The sequence below is a fragment of the Nicotiana attenuata genome, chromosome 6, assembly GCF_001879085.1.
Source record: "Nicotiana attenuata strain UT chromosome 6, NIATTr2, whole genome shotgun sequence".
Classification (NCBI taxonomy): Eukaryota; Viridiplantae; Streptophyta; class Magnoliopsida; order Solanales; family Solanaceae; genus Nicotiana; species Nicotiana attenuata.
In genome coordinates, this window is record NC_031994.1 from 97,355,825 (window position 1) to 97,370,628 (window position 14,804).

Sequence of the window (14,804 nt, forward strand, 5' to 3'; positions counted from 1 at the left end):
TCGTTCGTAGGGCGACGTCTCGGCTCGAGAGTATCTCCGTGTCGGTTTCTGACCGGAGCTCGTACACCGTTGTAGACGACGTTCCCGTTAAGGAAACGGGGGGGGGCTTTCTTCTTGTTTGCACTATCTGAGATTGGAGAGAGGGAGAAGACTTAGATCTTGATTTGAGATCTTCGAGCTCCCCTTTGAGTTTGGCGCTTCTTCCTTTTAGGGTCCAGGGAAGAACTACGCGATTTTGCTATGAAATCCCCACAGACGGCGCCAAATTGTTTGCTCAAAAGTTATTACAAAACTTACGAGTATAAAACAATATAAATAAATCACGGGATAATCATAGCAAATCGTAATAATCCGTTGGACCCAATGAAAGAAACGAAAATAAGTACTCAGGAATAAGGGTAGAAGCATTAGAAACCTTTATTGATAATATTTGTTTGGTCCGCCTCTCCATGGAGAGGTTCAGAACCTTACAATGGTGTTTTCTTTTCCCATAAGAGGGGTATATTTTCTCGATTCTCTCTCCTCTCACTAGTGGTGAAGAAGCACCCCCCCCCCCCCTGGGGTTTCCTCTCTTGGTATTTATAGCTGTGAGCTTCGTGAGCTGGCAATAAGTGGCCGTGACCACGTTGGGGTTTCGCCTTCATGGTGGCGGATGGGCCGTGGCCTTGTTGATCGAATCAGATGAGGGTTGAATATAATTAATTCTGAGTGGTCGTGCCACTAATTAATCATGAATTAATTTAAAACGGGATTAGCCTCGTTAATTATCGTGGGGTCGGATTCTGACTCATACAATTCTCTTTCAAGAAAAGGAAAAAAGAAGTGAAAGCAAACCATCACCACGTAGAATATTTCCTTTATGTGCACGCACCAACCAAACCATCATCAGAAAGCACGGATGAATTTTAAGGAACATTAATTTTAAACTACAGGTTGGAAATTAATTATTTGTAGCATGTGGTTGGTTCTTTTATTTTTAATTATAGATTTCGGGTTTGAATTCCGAAGATGAAAACTTCCGGTAGCGAATATTTTATCTTGACTCACTGGCACGAATCCAGATTAATCAGACCATTGAGCTTCGACTACTAAATGATTAAACCAAAACATGGGGGGGGGGGGGGGGGGACAGAAATAGTCATATTTATAACTAGTAATTGAAAAATAGCCATTATTTCAAAAGAAATCGAAATTTAGCCACTTTTCATGTAAAGATAAAATCTGAACAAAAACACTCTTAAAAATTCGGAATATTCCAACATAATATGCTGGAGTTCGAATTTTTTACATATGAGCTTGCAGCATAATATGCTGGAATTTCATAACGTGCTGGAATTCCATCATAATATACTGTAAGTTAATATGCAAAAGCTCCATAATCCCGCGCGCGCATATTATGCTGGAACTTTCCGTGTACTGAAGTTCCAACATAATATGCTGGAAGTTTATATGCAGGAACTCCATAATCCAACATATTATGCTAGAACTTTCCGTGTTTCAGCAAAATAATGGTTATTTTTCAATAACTTCACAAATACTGGCTATTTTTTAATTACCAGTCCGAAAACTGACTAGTCCGTGCTATTTTTACCAACATAAGATATAAGATATGAATTAGGTCCAAATCTTTGAGATAGGGCTCAATAGAGTATTTAACGTTTGTTGTGACGATAATTAGTTTCAATTTTTTAACTTTCTTTTTAATAGTTGAAACATTGACAAAATAAGTGGCGCACAAACAAAGAATATATCTTATTCTCATATGCCATCATTCCCTTTCTTTTCTTTCCCCTTTTTTCTCTCTCTCTAAACAAATAAGTGTAAAATGTTAAAACCATAAGTAAACACTTGAACAAAAATTCTCTACGTTAAGTAATAATATTTGAAACGATTTAGCTTATATATACCGATAATAATGCAAGTTATATTTATACTACTAGCGTATTTATAATTTGTTGTAATAGTATTAGTAGCCTATACCTTTATTTCAGGTTACTTATTCCAATTATATATATTTTTACATAGTCGATGTATATAAAAGTTCACTAAATTCTATATCTCTAAAAATGGCGGCTCGGTGCACAAGTATATCCCGTGTTCATGCAAGGTCCAGGGAAGGACCGTACCTCAAGGGATATACATGTTAACTAGTAATTAATTCCCGCCTTTTGCTTTTTGAGGGTGGAAGGAAAAAGAAAACGTAGGGGAGGGATAGAATCATTGCACTATCACGGCCAACTATACCAAATCCTTAATTTAAGAATATATTTAATGCTATTTATGAAATTAAATAATAAATAAATAGTAATAAAATTACTTTATCTTGGATCTTGGGCGGATAGCGGGATGTAGGTAACTTACCCTAATACAAGCATCAGTGGCTGATTCCACAACGCGAACCTTTAACCTATAAATAACATAAAGACTACTTTACTGTTGCTCCAGTTTCTTCTCTTAAATTCTAAATCTCTATTTATGTATAATAAAGACCACATTCGCTTACACCCACAACCCAAAGAAATTAAAAGAGATAAATTCACTTAAACATAAAAAACCTGTACATAATTATGCAGGAGTAATTTCTAATCTATGTTTATGTTTGACATAATTCACACTTATTTTCACATATACACACAAGCACCCAAATGAAATTAAAAAAAAAAGCAAAAAAAAGAAAAACACAGGAATATAAAAATCCTATTACATCACTAATAAACTAACATAACCATATATTTTTGGTTCTTTAATTTCCTTTTAATAGAAAAAGGAGTTCGGTGCACTAAACTTCCGCTATGCACGATCCGGGAAAGAGCCTGACCATAAGGGTACATGATCCGGGAAAGAGCCTGACCACAAGGGTCTATTGTACGCAGCCTTACCCTCCATTTTTGTTAGAGGTTGTTTCCAAGAGTCGAACCCGTGACTTCCTGATGGAGGCAACTTTACCAATTACACCAAGACTCCCGTCAATATCCTCATAATAGCATTCTGATAATGGATTTAGCCACAGAAGAGAGTTCAATAATCTCCCTATTCATATCAGAAACTGGAGAAACCAATCCATTATACTTAAAACTAAACTCACAAGTTTCTGCTTCTACAGCAACATCAACCATTCCATTTTCAGCAAATTTAGGGACACCTCTTTTTAAAGCTTCAACAGCAACAGTAACATCAGCATGAAGAACAGCATAATACACTATGTAACATTGGCTAAGAGGTAGTCTTAACTCGGGGTTCGATTTTTCGAGTTTTTTTAAATTTTCCATTATATCAATGGACTTTAATTTTACCGCGTCTACCATGACGAGGCCAAGGGTGGTGAGGTCCGCCCCCTCGGCCTCGGAGGTACGAGGATCGGATTGAAGGGTGGTGAGACAAAGTGGGTAGTTAGAGGTGGCTTTGCATATCGTGCCGATGAGATTATTATTGTTGTTGTCGTTGTTGAATGCCAGATTGGTGATTAGCATGAATATGGGGAATAAGTTTCTCATTTTTTTTTGAGAGTGGTGGTATTGAAGATGAAAAGATATAATAGGAGGAGAGGCCAAAGGGAAAGGTGTTTGGTTTTGAGTAGATGACTATTGAAGCACAAACAACTAATGAAGTAAAGCTACTACTTTGTTGAGATATTTATAGGGATAGCGACCAAAAGGATGAGTATTTAAGATTTTAAATTAATAGGTGGGAATCAAAGTATATACGTACACATTATCTTTAATTTGAAATATATGTATATTAAATGGGATGTTTTCGTCTTCTTGAGCCGAGGTTCTTTTGGAAACAGCCTCTCTATTCCTTCGGGGTAGGGGTAAAGTCTGTGTACACACTACCCTCCCTAGACCCCACTAGTAAGATTTTACTGGATTATTATTGTTGTTGTATACAATAGACCCTTGTGGTCCGACCCTTCTTCGGATCCCACGTATAGCCGGAGCTTAGTACACGAGACTGTCTTTTTCTTACATATATGTATTAGGTATTAAATCCTCATCCACTATGATAATTTATAATATTAGTGAGTGTAAATCTTAAATCTACTTCTTGAGATGGTATGCTCACTAAATCCATTAATGATAATTTGTGACAATTGATGCGAATTTACACATATATTCATGAGTAAAAGAACTTGTACACTATCAATGTTTTTTAATATGTCGTAGTAAAAGATGTAATTTGTTTCGTTTCTTATTAGGTTGCTAATTCCATATATTACGAACAATTACCTATATTAAACCTTATGCTGTAACTTGAAAACAAAGGGGGGAGGGCGGGTTAAGAATTTATGCGCACCAGACGGTTAGTCAGTTATACTAAATGAATAAATGCATGACATGTGTTTGTATATAATAAGTTTCTTGCACTTATTCATGTTTACTTACTAGTACATAATTTTACTTTATTAAATTGCTTAACCAATAATAAATTAATATAATTTGGTGTAAACACTTGATGCATATATCAAGAGTTTCATCCCCGTAAATAGGGTAAGATTGAATTGATTAACGTGGTGTACAAGTCTTATAAAGCAGCTTATGTGCACTGATCATATAACAAACGTACCTCAAAAATAAATAACAACGAATTAATTAGGACAAGAAGACATACTCTATTCATGATAAGCAACATTTTGATGCTCCTTCCACTTAATCCCATTGATGTCTTCGTTTTTGGGATAATTGATTGGACTGTTTTAATTTGTCAACTTGAATCAAATTGAGCAATTCTAATTTTGGTATGATTAATTGTTGCCTAAAAGACACTACAACAAGATCACAAACACGATTTCTTGGTCATTCTGTAGGCAAGATAGATATTTTTGTAGCACACAGTAAGGAACCAAAACTTGAAATCAAAGCTGTAATCATTCCTATTGAATAGAACTTCTTAAGTCGTACTAGTCGCCTGAAGCGGATCTAGGATTTTTATGGGTTTCTTCAATGATATCAAATTAATTGTTTACCTTTAAAATTGAATAACAATTAACTTATAAGTGGTTGGTTTTAAGGATATGTGATTTTACTTGGCACAAACTGAGAAATATGAGAATTAATGTTAGAAATTAACTGTAAAATAAAGCAAACCAATATAATGAGCGGTTATGGTCTTCGAGCTAGATCGCCCTCGAACCAACAATGTATGCTATAAAAGTATGAACTGAACAACAGAGCTTGAGAGAAAATATAATGTAGTACTTTGTTATGTGTGAATCTGGTCCTTAAAAAATGATTAGAACCCTCTTTATATAGTAGAGGAACTCTACTTATGGTACAATTCTAAATGCAGAAGGAAATCCCATGATTGGCTAAATGTCCGGTCTTGACTTGATCTGTGCCGAGATTTCCGCCACGATCCTTGCCCAGTCGCGGATATCTCGGCTTCCTGTTATTCGGTTTAGCAGGCTTTCTTCGTTCACGCTCGGTCCCTATCTCGCTTCGGTCTCGATCACGGCTGGTCTCGATCTTGATCGATCATCGACTCACGAGCTTAGCGATCCATCTCCGTGCCATGGTCCGATGCAAAGTGAGGTCCGGCCTCAGTCTGTCACCCCGATTTCGATTAGCTATGCAAAGTTAGAGAGGCCCGACTTTTGACCGTATACAGATAGTCCCCTCAATTTTTGGAGTGTAATGACAAGAAACGAATTGAGTCTTCGAACTTCCCCTCGATTTACTATGATGCAAGCGGCTGAGGTGACCGAAACGTCCCGTCGGTTCAGTTTTCTAGGCATTTAATGTGCGTCAGTCGATGGTCGGCCACTAGCAGTATTAAACTGTCATTGTGAAACCAATAAATAGATACCTTCTTTATTCTTTGAAACTTTACTTTCAATTTCCTTCATCCTAATCTCCACGGTTCTTTGCCTTCTCCAGATCTTTGTGTTTTCAATAACCTGGGTTTCTTTATTTGTTTCTTCGCAAAACATCCAAGCGTTCATTCTCCGTTTTGTTCTTCCCCATCTACAAAATGGATAAGACCTCAAAAACTGTCCCACACAAGGAAAGCGCTTCCTCATCAAAGCCTGCCGCCGCTGTAGCCGCGACGGAACATCCCCTTGAGGACTTCGTTCCGACAAAGTGCGCCACTGCTGCTGATTTTAAGGTGGAGAATACACCCTCGACACCGGGTCGATGCGAACCGATGTCGAGTACATATGCACGATTACAGAAGATCTCCTCGAGAAGGTGAAAGAGGAGTGCAACTGGGTAGGTAAAGATGTAGTAGTTCCTACCCCCGAGCAATCCATCACAACTCATGTGGAGGGGTATCTAAGTGTCTATACTTACCCTTCACGATAGGTCCCTTAGACCATCGTCGCCTTTTACAAGAGGTATGACGTCACTCTTAGCCAAATCCATCCATCATTTTGGAGGATCGTGATCCTCCTTCAATTTTTTGTAAGCAAGATCGAGGGGCATCCCTTTACCCTCGATCACCTTATGCGTCTCTACAACCCCCGGCTTTATCGTGGAGGCATGATCAAGCTTTATCGTCAATCCACCAAATGCCCGTTCTCGAGCATAGACGAGACCCGAGACCGAGGTTGGATGGGCAGATTTGTCCGAATAAGGACGTTGGACGTAATCCCTGCCAAAGACATGTCATTCCCTAAAAAATGAATCATGAATCGTAAGTATTGCTTCGCCTTGAATATCTAACTTTGCCATTTTGCTTCTTATCTTCCTTCCTCATCTAAGCCTTTGTGTTGTAGCTGTTGCTGTCGTTCCGGAGGTGATCCCCGATCTCGAGCAATGGGTCAGGGGCCTGGTGTCGCATAGGTCATACTCCGAGCACGCTTGGATGGAAATAGAGAAGGGCCAATGGGAGGCTCGTAACCATGGTAATCTTCTCTTCTTAGAACGGCTTCCATTCAGATCTTGTATTGTATTTACTCATCTTTTTCCTTTTGTAGGCCTAGGGAATGATGTACCAATGAGACCCCCCCTCTCTGCTGAAGAAGAGGCGCTTTCCCCTCCACCTGCTCCAAAGCAGACCAAGAAGAAGAAGAGAAAAGGGGTTCCGAGCTCTCCGTGCCCGGAAAAGAAAAAGCCGACGAGGAGGCCCCGTAAACCCAAGGGGAACGTCATCCGCGTAACTATGGAGTCAGTCAAACAACTGAGGGATGGGTCTGAAGAGGTCGAAGAAGAGGAAGACTCCGGGCTGGTGACCCGTGTGCGAACTGGCATCGAAACACAAAGAACTACTAGGCTGGCGGGGGCCAAAACTGCTTTGCCTCGTCTTGACGAAGTCCCCGAGTTGGAAAAAGCCAAAGATGCTTTACCTCGAGGTGGGGAGGCCGTTCAAGCAGAGCTGGATTGGACCGAGTCTCAGCTTCGGTCTGCAAGAGAGAGTGCCTTGGTTCATGCAAAGAAATTCGAGGAGCTCGAGTCCAATTTAGGCAGTTTGGCCAAAGAGCTCGAGGTAGCCAGATCTGAGGCGGCCCAGCCAATGTTAAGGCTCAGGCTGGTGTGACCCAATACAAGGCCGATGCTGAAGCCACCCTAGCGTAGGCCAAGAGCATGGTGAATCATGCAAAGTGGCAAGCTCGAAGGGAGGTCCTTGAGGGGGATCATGATCAAAGCTTCGATATATCTGCTAAAATTGAGGTCGCCAAGGAAGAGGAAACGAAGACTCAGAAGCTGGCTTTTCCCGAGGAGGACTCTGAGAGTTTGAGTGGATCTGGAGAAGAAGACTCTAAGGGCGAAGATGTTTCCCCTGACAAGGACTATGCTACTTAGGCTTAGTGTTTTTTTTTGTTTTTCCGTCGGGGCTGCCCAGCCATTATAAAGAATTCTTAACCGAGCCATATGGCCCTTGTAAAAAGATTTTGATGGATATATGAAACTTCTTCTCTTCCATAGCTTCTGAATCTGTTGTCTTTTTTGTTATTTCATGTAAGGGTCAAATGCCTTAGCATAAGATCATGAAGTTGTGTCCGAGGGTCCGAGGTTTGGAGAAGGTAAGGGCCGATAATAGGCCTTACCTTCGACCTCTTCCAATCGATGGACCCCGAAAGATAACTCGAACTTGAGTTTAATTAATGATCGAGTGGGGACAAGCTCGAACTCGGAATTAGGTAATCCTTAGGCTTTCTAGTCTAGTGAGAAGGATCTCTCGAACTCGAAGTGAAAGTAGCCCTTAGGCATTTGTAAATTTTGTATTCGGCCAGTCTGGCCTTTGTTAAACGATTGTTTGATCATATGTATAAGGTTTTTCTACCCTTTTCGGCTTTCAAAGTTTTTCCTTTGTTTATCATTCATGTGCACAAAGGTTGTAATGCCTTAGCACGAAGTAAGGAACTGTTCGAGAGTTCGAACAATTTTGTACTCATTAGAGTTTTCGAGGCTTGATATTATCGAAGCCTTTTACGATTTCGCCGGGGGTAGCCCTTTTAATCAGTTTATGAAATTCGAAGGCATGTTTTGTTACAGAATTCGGACGTCTCCGAACCACGTTAATTTGGTCGTAGCCTCTTTAGTCCGAGATTTTCCCCTTGGGCTTATTTTCCCGTTTTATTTCGAGCTTGCCCGAAGTGTCAGTCCCCGAGTGGGGTGGCCGTGGCCTATAAAGATTGAGAGTTGCCTAAAAGGTCTTATGATGTCGAAGTTTTAACGATTCGATCTCGTTTATTTTTCAGACGGTAGTCCTCGAGCATGTAGGTAATTATCTGAACTCTGGTTATGATCGGCCCTTGAGCCTGTTTACATAATAGATCGAGAGTATTAAATTGTAAAGTAGAAACTTTTTTCTAAGGCATGAGATATTGGCAAGGAAAAATACTTCTCTTTATAATTGATTATACATGCGTACATGTTATGTGCCAGAGCTTGAGAAAACTATGCGAACACGGTTCGTTTGACCGTTTGGCCCTTACAAATTTTCCTATCGAGACCCTAGTGCCTTGAAGTAACTTCCTCGCAATAAAGTGACATTCGAGGGTAATGCCCCCTAGTATTCGAGGTTGATTGTAAAGAAGCCTCGGATATTATTGACTTGTTCTAAGTTAGCACGATCAATGGTTACCTCATTAAAAACCTCACCGGAAAACCCATTTGGGACAAAATCGGTCTAGGGAAAAAGAGTGCAACGCGTGCTTTCAGACCTAAAGACTTCGTGTCGAGGAGTCCATTGTTGTTTCCGATCGAACACCTGCAAGAGTTAGTTCAAAATATAAATGCAAATGGAAGGTGACGTACCTTAGCAGTAGTGCCGTTTTAAGTGTGATACGTTCCAATTGCTCGGTAGTTGTTCGTCGTTCATCGTGCCGAGCTTGTAGGATCCTTTTCCTGTGATTTCGAGAATCTGGTATGGCCCTTCCCGGTTCGGACCCAATTTTCCTTTATTTGGATTTTGGGTGTTTAGCGTCACCTTCCTTAGTACAATTCCCGACATTAAAGTGTCGAAGTTTGGCCCTGCGATTGTAATACCTCTCAATTCGTTGTTTCTGGGTGGCCAATCGAATGAAGGCAGCTTCACGTCGTTCATCCAATAGTTCCGGGCTCGTATTCATGGCCTCGTCATTTGATTCCTTTGTTGCGTATCGGAATCTGATGCTTGGCTCCCAAACTTTGACAAATATTAAAGAACGGGGTAGCCCGGTACTGGCTTCAAAGTTGTGCGATACGCCCTAAGGACTTCGGGCAGGACTTCTCTCCATTTTCCTTTGGCGTCGGTCAACCTTTTCTTAAGGTTTTGTATTATGATTTTGTTGGTTGATTCGGCTTGTCCATTTCCACTAGAGTGATAAGGTGTCGATAAGATCTTTTTGATCTTGAAGCCTTTGAGAAATTTGGTCACCTTACTGCAGACAAACTATTTTTCGTTGTCATATGCAATTTTGGATGGTATCCCGAATCGACATACGATATGGTCCCAATTGAAGTCGATGACTTCTTTTTCCCTGACCTTCCGGTAGGCATGTGCTTCAACCCACTTAGAGAAATAGTCAGTCATAAATAAAACAAATTGAGCCTTACCTGGTGACAATGGAAGAGGGCCGACGACATCCATCCCCCACTTCATGAACGGCCATGGGGACAAAATCGAATGCAGCAGCTCCCCGAGTCGATGAATCAACGGAGCATGCCTTTGACATTTATCACATTTTTGCACAAACTCCTTCACATCTTTTTCCATATCAATCCAGTAATAACCGGCTCGTATTACCTTTCGAACTAGTGATTCGGCGCCTGAGTGGTTCCCACATGTGCCTTCGTAGACTTCCCTCAAAAAATACTCGATATCACCCGGTCCTAGACATATCCCTTGGATCTAAAGGAAGTATTCCGTTCTTAAAATACTTTATGTACTTGTTTCTACAATCCCAAGTCAATCTTGTGGAATTTATCTCGGCATGGCCTTCTTTGACCACTAACCTCATGAGTTCTACAACATCCCCCGAATTAAGTTCATTGTCTTCGACTGACGAGCCTAGGTTTGCGAGGGCATCGGCTTCGCTATTTTGTTCTCGAGGCACATGTTGCAAAGTCCGTTCTTTGAACCAGCATAGAGTTACTTGTAGCTTGTCCAAGTATCTTTGCATTCGTTCTTCCCGAACTTCAAAGGTACCGTTAACCTGATTCACAACGAGGAGGAGTCGCATTTGGCTTCGATCACATCGTCTCCCAAGACTTTGGCTAGTTCGAGACCTGCAATCATGGCCTCACATTCGGCCTCGTTAGTCAATTTTACAGTTCTAATAGATTGTCTAACCACATTACCCGTAGGTGGTTTCAACACGATGCCGAGTCTGGACCCTTTTACATTCGAAGCTCCGTCCGTAAAGAGGGTCCAGATCCCTGAAGATGTACCCGAGTTGACTAACAATTCTCTTTCAACCTTGGGTACTAGGGTCGGCGTGAAGTCAGCCACGAAGTCTACCAAGATTTGAGACTTGATGGTTGTTCGGGGTCGATACTCAATATCGTACGCGCTGAGTTCCACGGCCCATTTGGCCAATCGCCCCGAATGCTCGGGTTTGTGCAAAATATTTCGAAGGGGATAAGTTGTTACAACACATATAGGATGACATCAAAAATATGGTTTTAATTTCCTAGAGGCGCTTATCAAAGCGAGCGCTAACTTTTCTATATGAGGATACCTAGTTTCGGCCTCACCTAAGGTCTGGCTAACATAATAAATAGGAAATTGCGTACCTTGTTCTTCTCGAACCAGAACTCCACTTACCGCTATCTCCGAGACTGCCAAGTACAAGTAAAATTGTTCGTCCACTTTTTGGGTATGAAGCAGCGGCGGGCTCGATAAATATCATTTAGTTCCTCCAAGGACTGCTGGCATTCCGGGGTCCATGCCAAATTGCTCTTTTTCTAAGCAGTGAGAAGACTCGATTCCCCGGTTGGACACCATGAAGCCAAGAAACTAGCCCAAGCCAACCCCGAACGCGCACTTTTCTGGGTTGAGCTTCATATTGTACTTTCTCAATATATCGAATGTCTCCTGCAAATGCTTCAAATGGTCCTCTACTCGCAGGGACTTAACTAGCATGTCATCAATATAAACTTCCATAGATTTCCCTATTTGTTGTTCAAACATTCAATTTACTAGGCATTGATAGGTTGCGCCAGCGTTTTTTAGTCCGAGTGGCATTACATTATAACAGTAGGTGCCATACTTAGTGATAAACGAGGTCTTTTTCTGGTCCTCCGAGTTCATCTGTATTTGGTTGTACCCGGAGTAGGCATCGAGAAAACTGAGAGTCTTGTGGCCGACTGTGGCATCGATCATACGATCGATGTTAGGCAAAGGAAAAGATTCCTTGGGGCATGCTTTATTCAGGTCTTTATAATCTACACACATTCTAAGTTTGTTTCCCTTCTTAGAGACTACTACTACATTCGCTAACCATTCGGGGTATTTTACTTCCTTGATGGATCCTATTTTGAGAAGTTTGGTTACCTCATCTTTGATGAAAGCGTGTTTTACCTCGGACTGAGGCCTCCTCTTTTGTTTCACCGGGAAAAACTTCGGGTCCGAGCTTAATTTTTGAGTAGTGATCTCCGGTGGGATCCCAGTAATATCGAGATGGGACCAAGCAAAACAATCCATATTAGCTTTAAAAAATTGAATAAGTTTTTCCCCGAGCTCGGGAGTTAACCTCGTGACTAGGTATACCTTTCGATCGGGCAGATGCTCGATCAGTATGATTTGTTCTAGCTCTTCGACAATTGATTTTGTGGCGTCAGAATCATCGGGGATTATGAAGGATCTAGGTATCCTATAATCATCATCCTCGTAAGTTCCTTGTTCCTCCGGTTGGGTCGAGGCTGGTGGCTGTGGTTGCTATTTGGCCTCATGTTTTCCTTTGAATCTGATCCCTTTGCTGATGAAAGTGCCGATACCGGTATCACTTCATCGATTGCAAACATCTTCTTGGCGGCAAGTTGTTCCCCGTACACTATTTTGACTCCCTTCGATGTCAGGAACTTCATAACTTGGTGAAGGGTCGAGGGTACCTCCCTCATGTTATAGATCCAAGGCCTTCCAAGCATTGCGTTGTACCTCATGTCACCCTCGATCACATGGAACTTTGTTTCTTGGATGGTCCCGACCACATTTACTGGCAAAATAATTTCACCTTTTGTGGTTTCGCTTGTCATGTTGAAGCCGTTAAGTACTCGGGATGCGGGCACAATTTGATCTTGTAGGCTGAGCTGTTCCACGACCCTTGCTCGAATAATCTTGGCCGAGCTACCTAAATCAATCAACACACGTTTAACTTGAATTTTATTCATAAAGACAGATATTACCAGTGCGTCGTTGTGAGGTTGTTCGATCCCTTCTGCATCCTCGTCATTGGAAGACAAGGTTTTTTCTGGTAAGTAGTCCCGAGTTCGCTTTTCCCTTGTGATTGTCACCTTGTTGCATTTAAATACCGGTCCTTGAGGAACATCGACCCCTCCAACGATCATGTGAATCATGTGTTGTGGCTCTTCTTGCTCGTTCTGTCTGTTTGAATCTCTGTTTTTAAAGTGGTTCTTGGCCCGATCACTTAAGAATTCCCAAAGACGCCCCTCGTTGAACAATCGGGCTACTTCCTCCTTTAGCTGTCTACAATCTTCTGTTTTATGGTCATGGGTACCATGATACTTGCATATTTGGTTTGGATTTCTCTGGGCCGGATCGGTCTGCAGAGGTCGAGGCCATCTAGTATCCTTGATACGTCCGATAGCTGATACGATGGCTGATGCATCTACACTGAAGTTATATTCCAATAATCGTGGAGCTTCTTTGGGCCCGGCATACCTGTCAAAACCACCCTTGCTCACGAGTCCTCGTGAACTTTGACCTCGATCATTTCTTCTCCCATTCCATGCAAACTTTCGTCCAAACCTGCTTCCTCTTTGGTCTCCGTTGTACGGTTGATATCAATCTCTATTCGACCTTGGCTCTCGATCGATATCCCTCTTGATTTGAGCCTGTTTGGATAAACGAATCCAAAAAAAGTCCCCAGTTGATCATCCTCGACCCTGATCTTCGACTGATATCGATTGTGCACATCGTCCCAAGTCACAGCTGGATACTCGATCAAATTTTGCTTCAACTGCTATGAAGCTATGGAACTTCGAACGTTGAGACCTTGAGTGAAAGCTTGAACAGCCCAATCGTCGGTGACTAGTGGCAAATCCATTTTCTCCATTTGGAACCGGGATACGAATTCCCTGAGCATCTTGTTATCTTTCTGCCTTACCTTGAATAGGTCCGACTTTGTTGTTGCAACCTTAATGGCTCCGGCGTGCACCTTTACAAAGGAATCTGCAAGCATAGCAAACAAATCAATAGAATTGGGCGGTAAATTATGATACCATATCATGGCACCCTTTGATAAAGTCTCCCCGAATTTCTTCAGCAATACGGATTCAATTTCGTCATCTTCCAAGTCATTTCCTTTGATGGCGCATGTATACGAGGTGACGTGTTCATTCGGATCAGTCGTCTCGTTATACTTAGGAATCTCGGGCATACGTAACTTCTTGGGGATCGGCTTCGGAGCCGCACTTAGGGGGAAGGGTTTTTGCACAAACTTTTTAGAATCTAGTCCTTTCAATATCGGAGGTGCCCACGGGATTTGGTCGACCCTGGAGTTATAGGTTTCCACCTTCTTATTATTTTCCTCGATCTTCTTTTCTCCTGTCTCGATCCGCTTCGTCAACTCTTTGAGCATCTTTAGGATAGCGGGATTTGTCTCTGATTCCTTCTCATTCGATTTTCTCGAAGTCGATTCGACCCTGTGCACAATTTCTTGGGACGGCTCGAGTTCGACCCTGATTGGCGTGTGGTTCTGATTTGGAGCTGAGCTATTGCTGCCTGCTGGGCTTGCAACATTTCGAAGATTACCCGCAGGCTAACCCTGCCATCTTCAGCGCCATGCGCATTCTGAGTAGTCGATCGGGTACCCCCACAAATGTTGCGTTCGGGATCAACGGCGACATTTCCATTGATGGCTATATGTGAACTGACGTTGATTGGGTCTGCAGCCGGAACTCCTTCGAGGCCAGCAGGGGGTGCAACATTTCCTAGTGCAATGTTCTCATTTTCGCCGTGGTGGCTGAGATCATTGTCAATGTATTGAGGTGCTGATTGAGAGTTTGACATCTTTCAATCCTGTGATCAAAGACACTTTCGAGAACAAGCGTAAAATAGTGTGTGTTACGGAAATTTGTACCAGGCAATCACTATTAACCTTAGCCCCACTGTGGGCGTCAAACTGTTTACCCTTAAAATTAGATAACAATTAAACTTATAAGTGGTTTTAAGGATGTGATTTCACTTGGCACAAACTGAGA

At 41.8% G+C, this 14,804-nt stretch overlaps 1 protein-coding gene across 1 annotated transcript; it reads right to left on the reverse strand.

Moving 5' to 3' along the window:
- On the reverse strand, positions 2,518-3,626 carry LOC109227546 (cell wall / vacuolar inhibitor of fructosidase 1-like). Its single transcript, XM_019392747.1, has one exon. The coding sequence runs from the start codon at positions 3,492-3,494 to the stop codon at positions 2,976-2,978; it is 519 nt and encodes a 172-aa protein (XP_019248292.1). The 5' UTR covers positions 3,495-3,626; the 3' UTR covers positions 2,518-2,975.

Excerpts from the sequence above, each read along its gene's own strand:
- LOC109227546 (XM_019392747.1), bottom strand. The coding sequence starts at position 3,494 with ATGAGAAACTTATTCCCCATATTCATGCTAATCACCAATCTGGCATTC.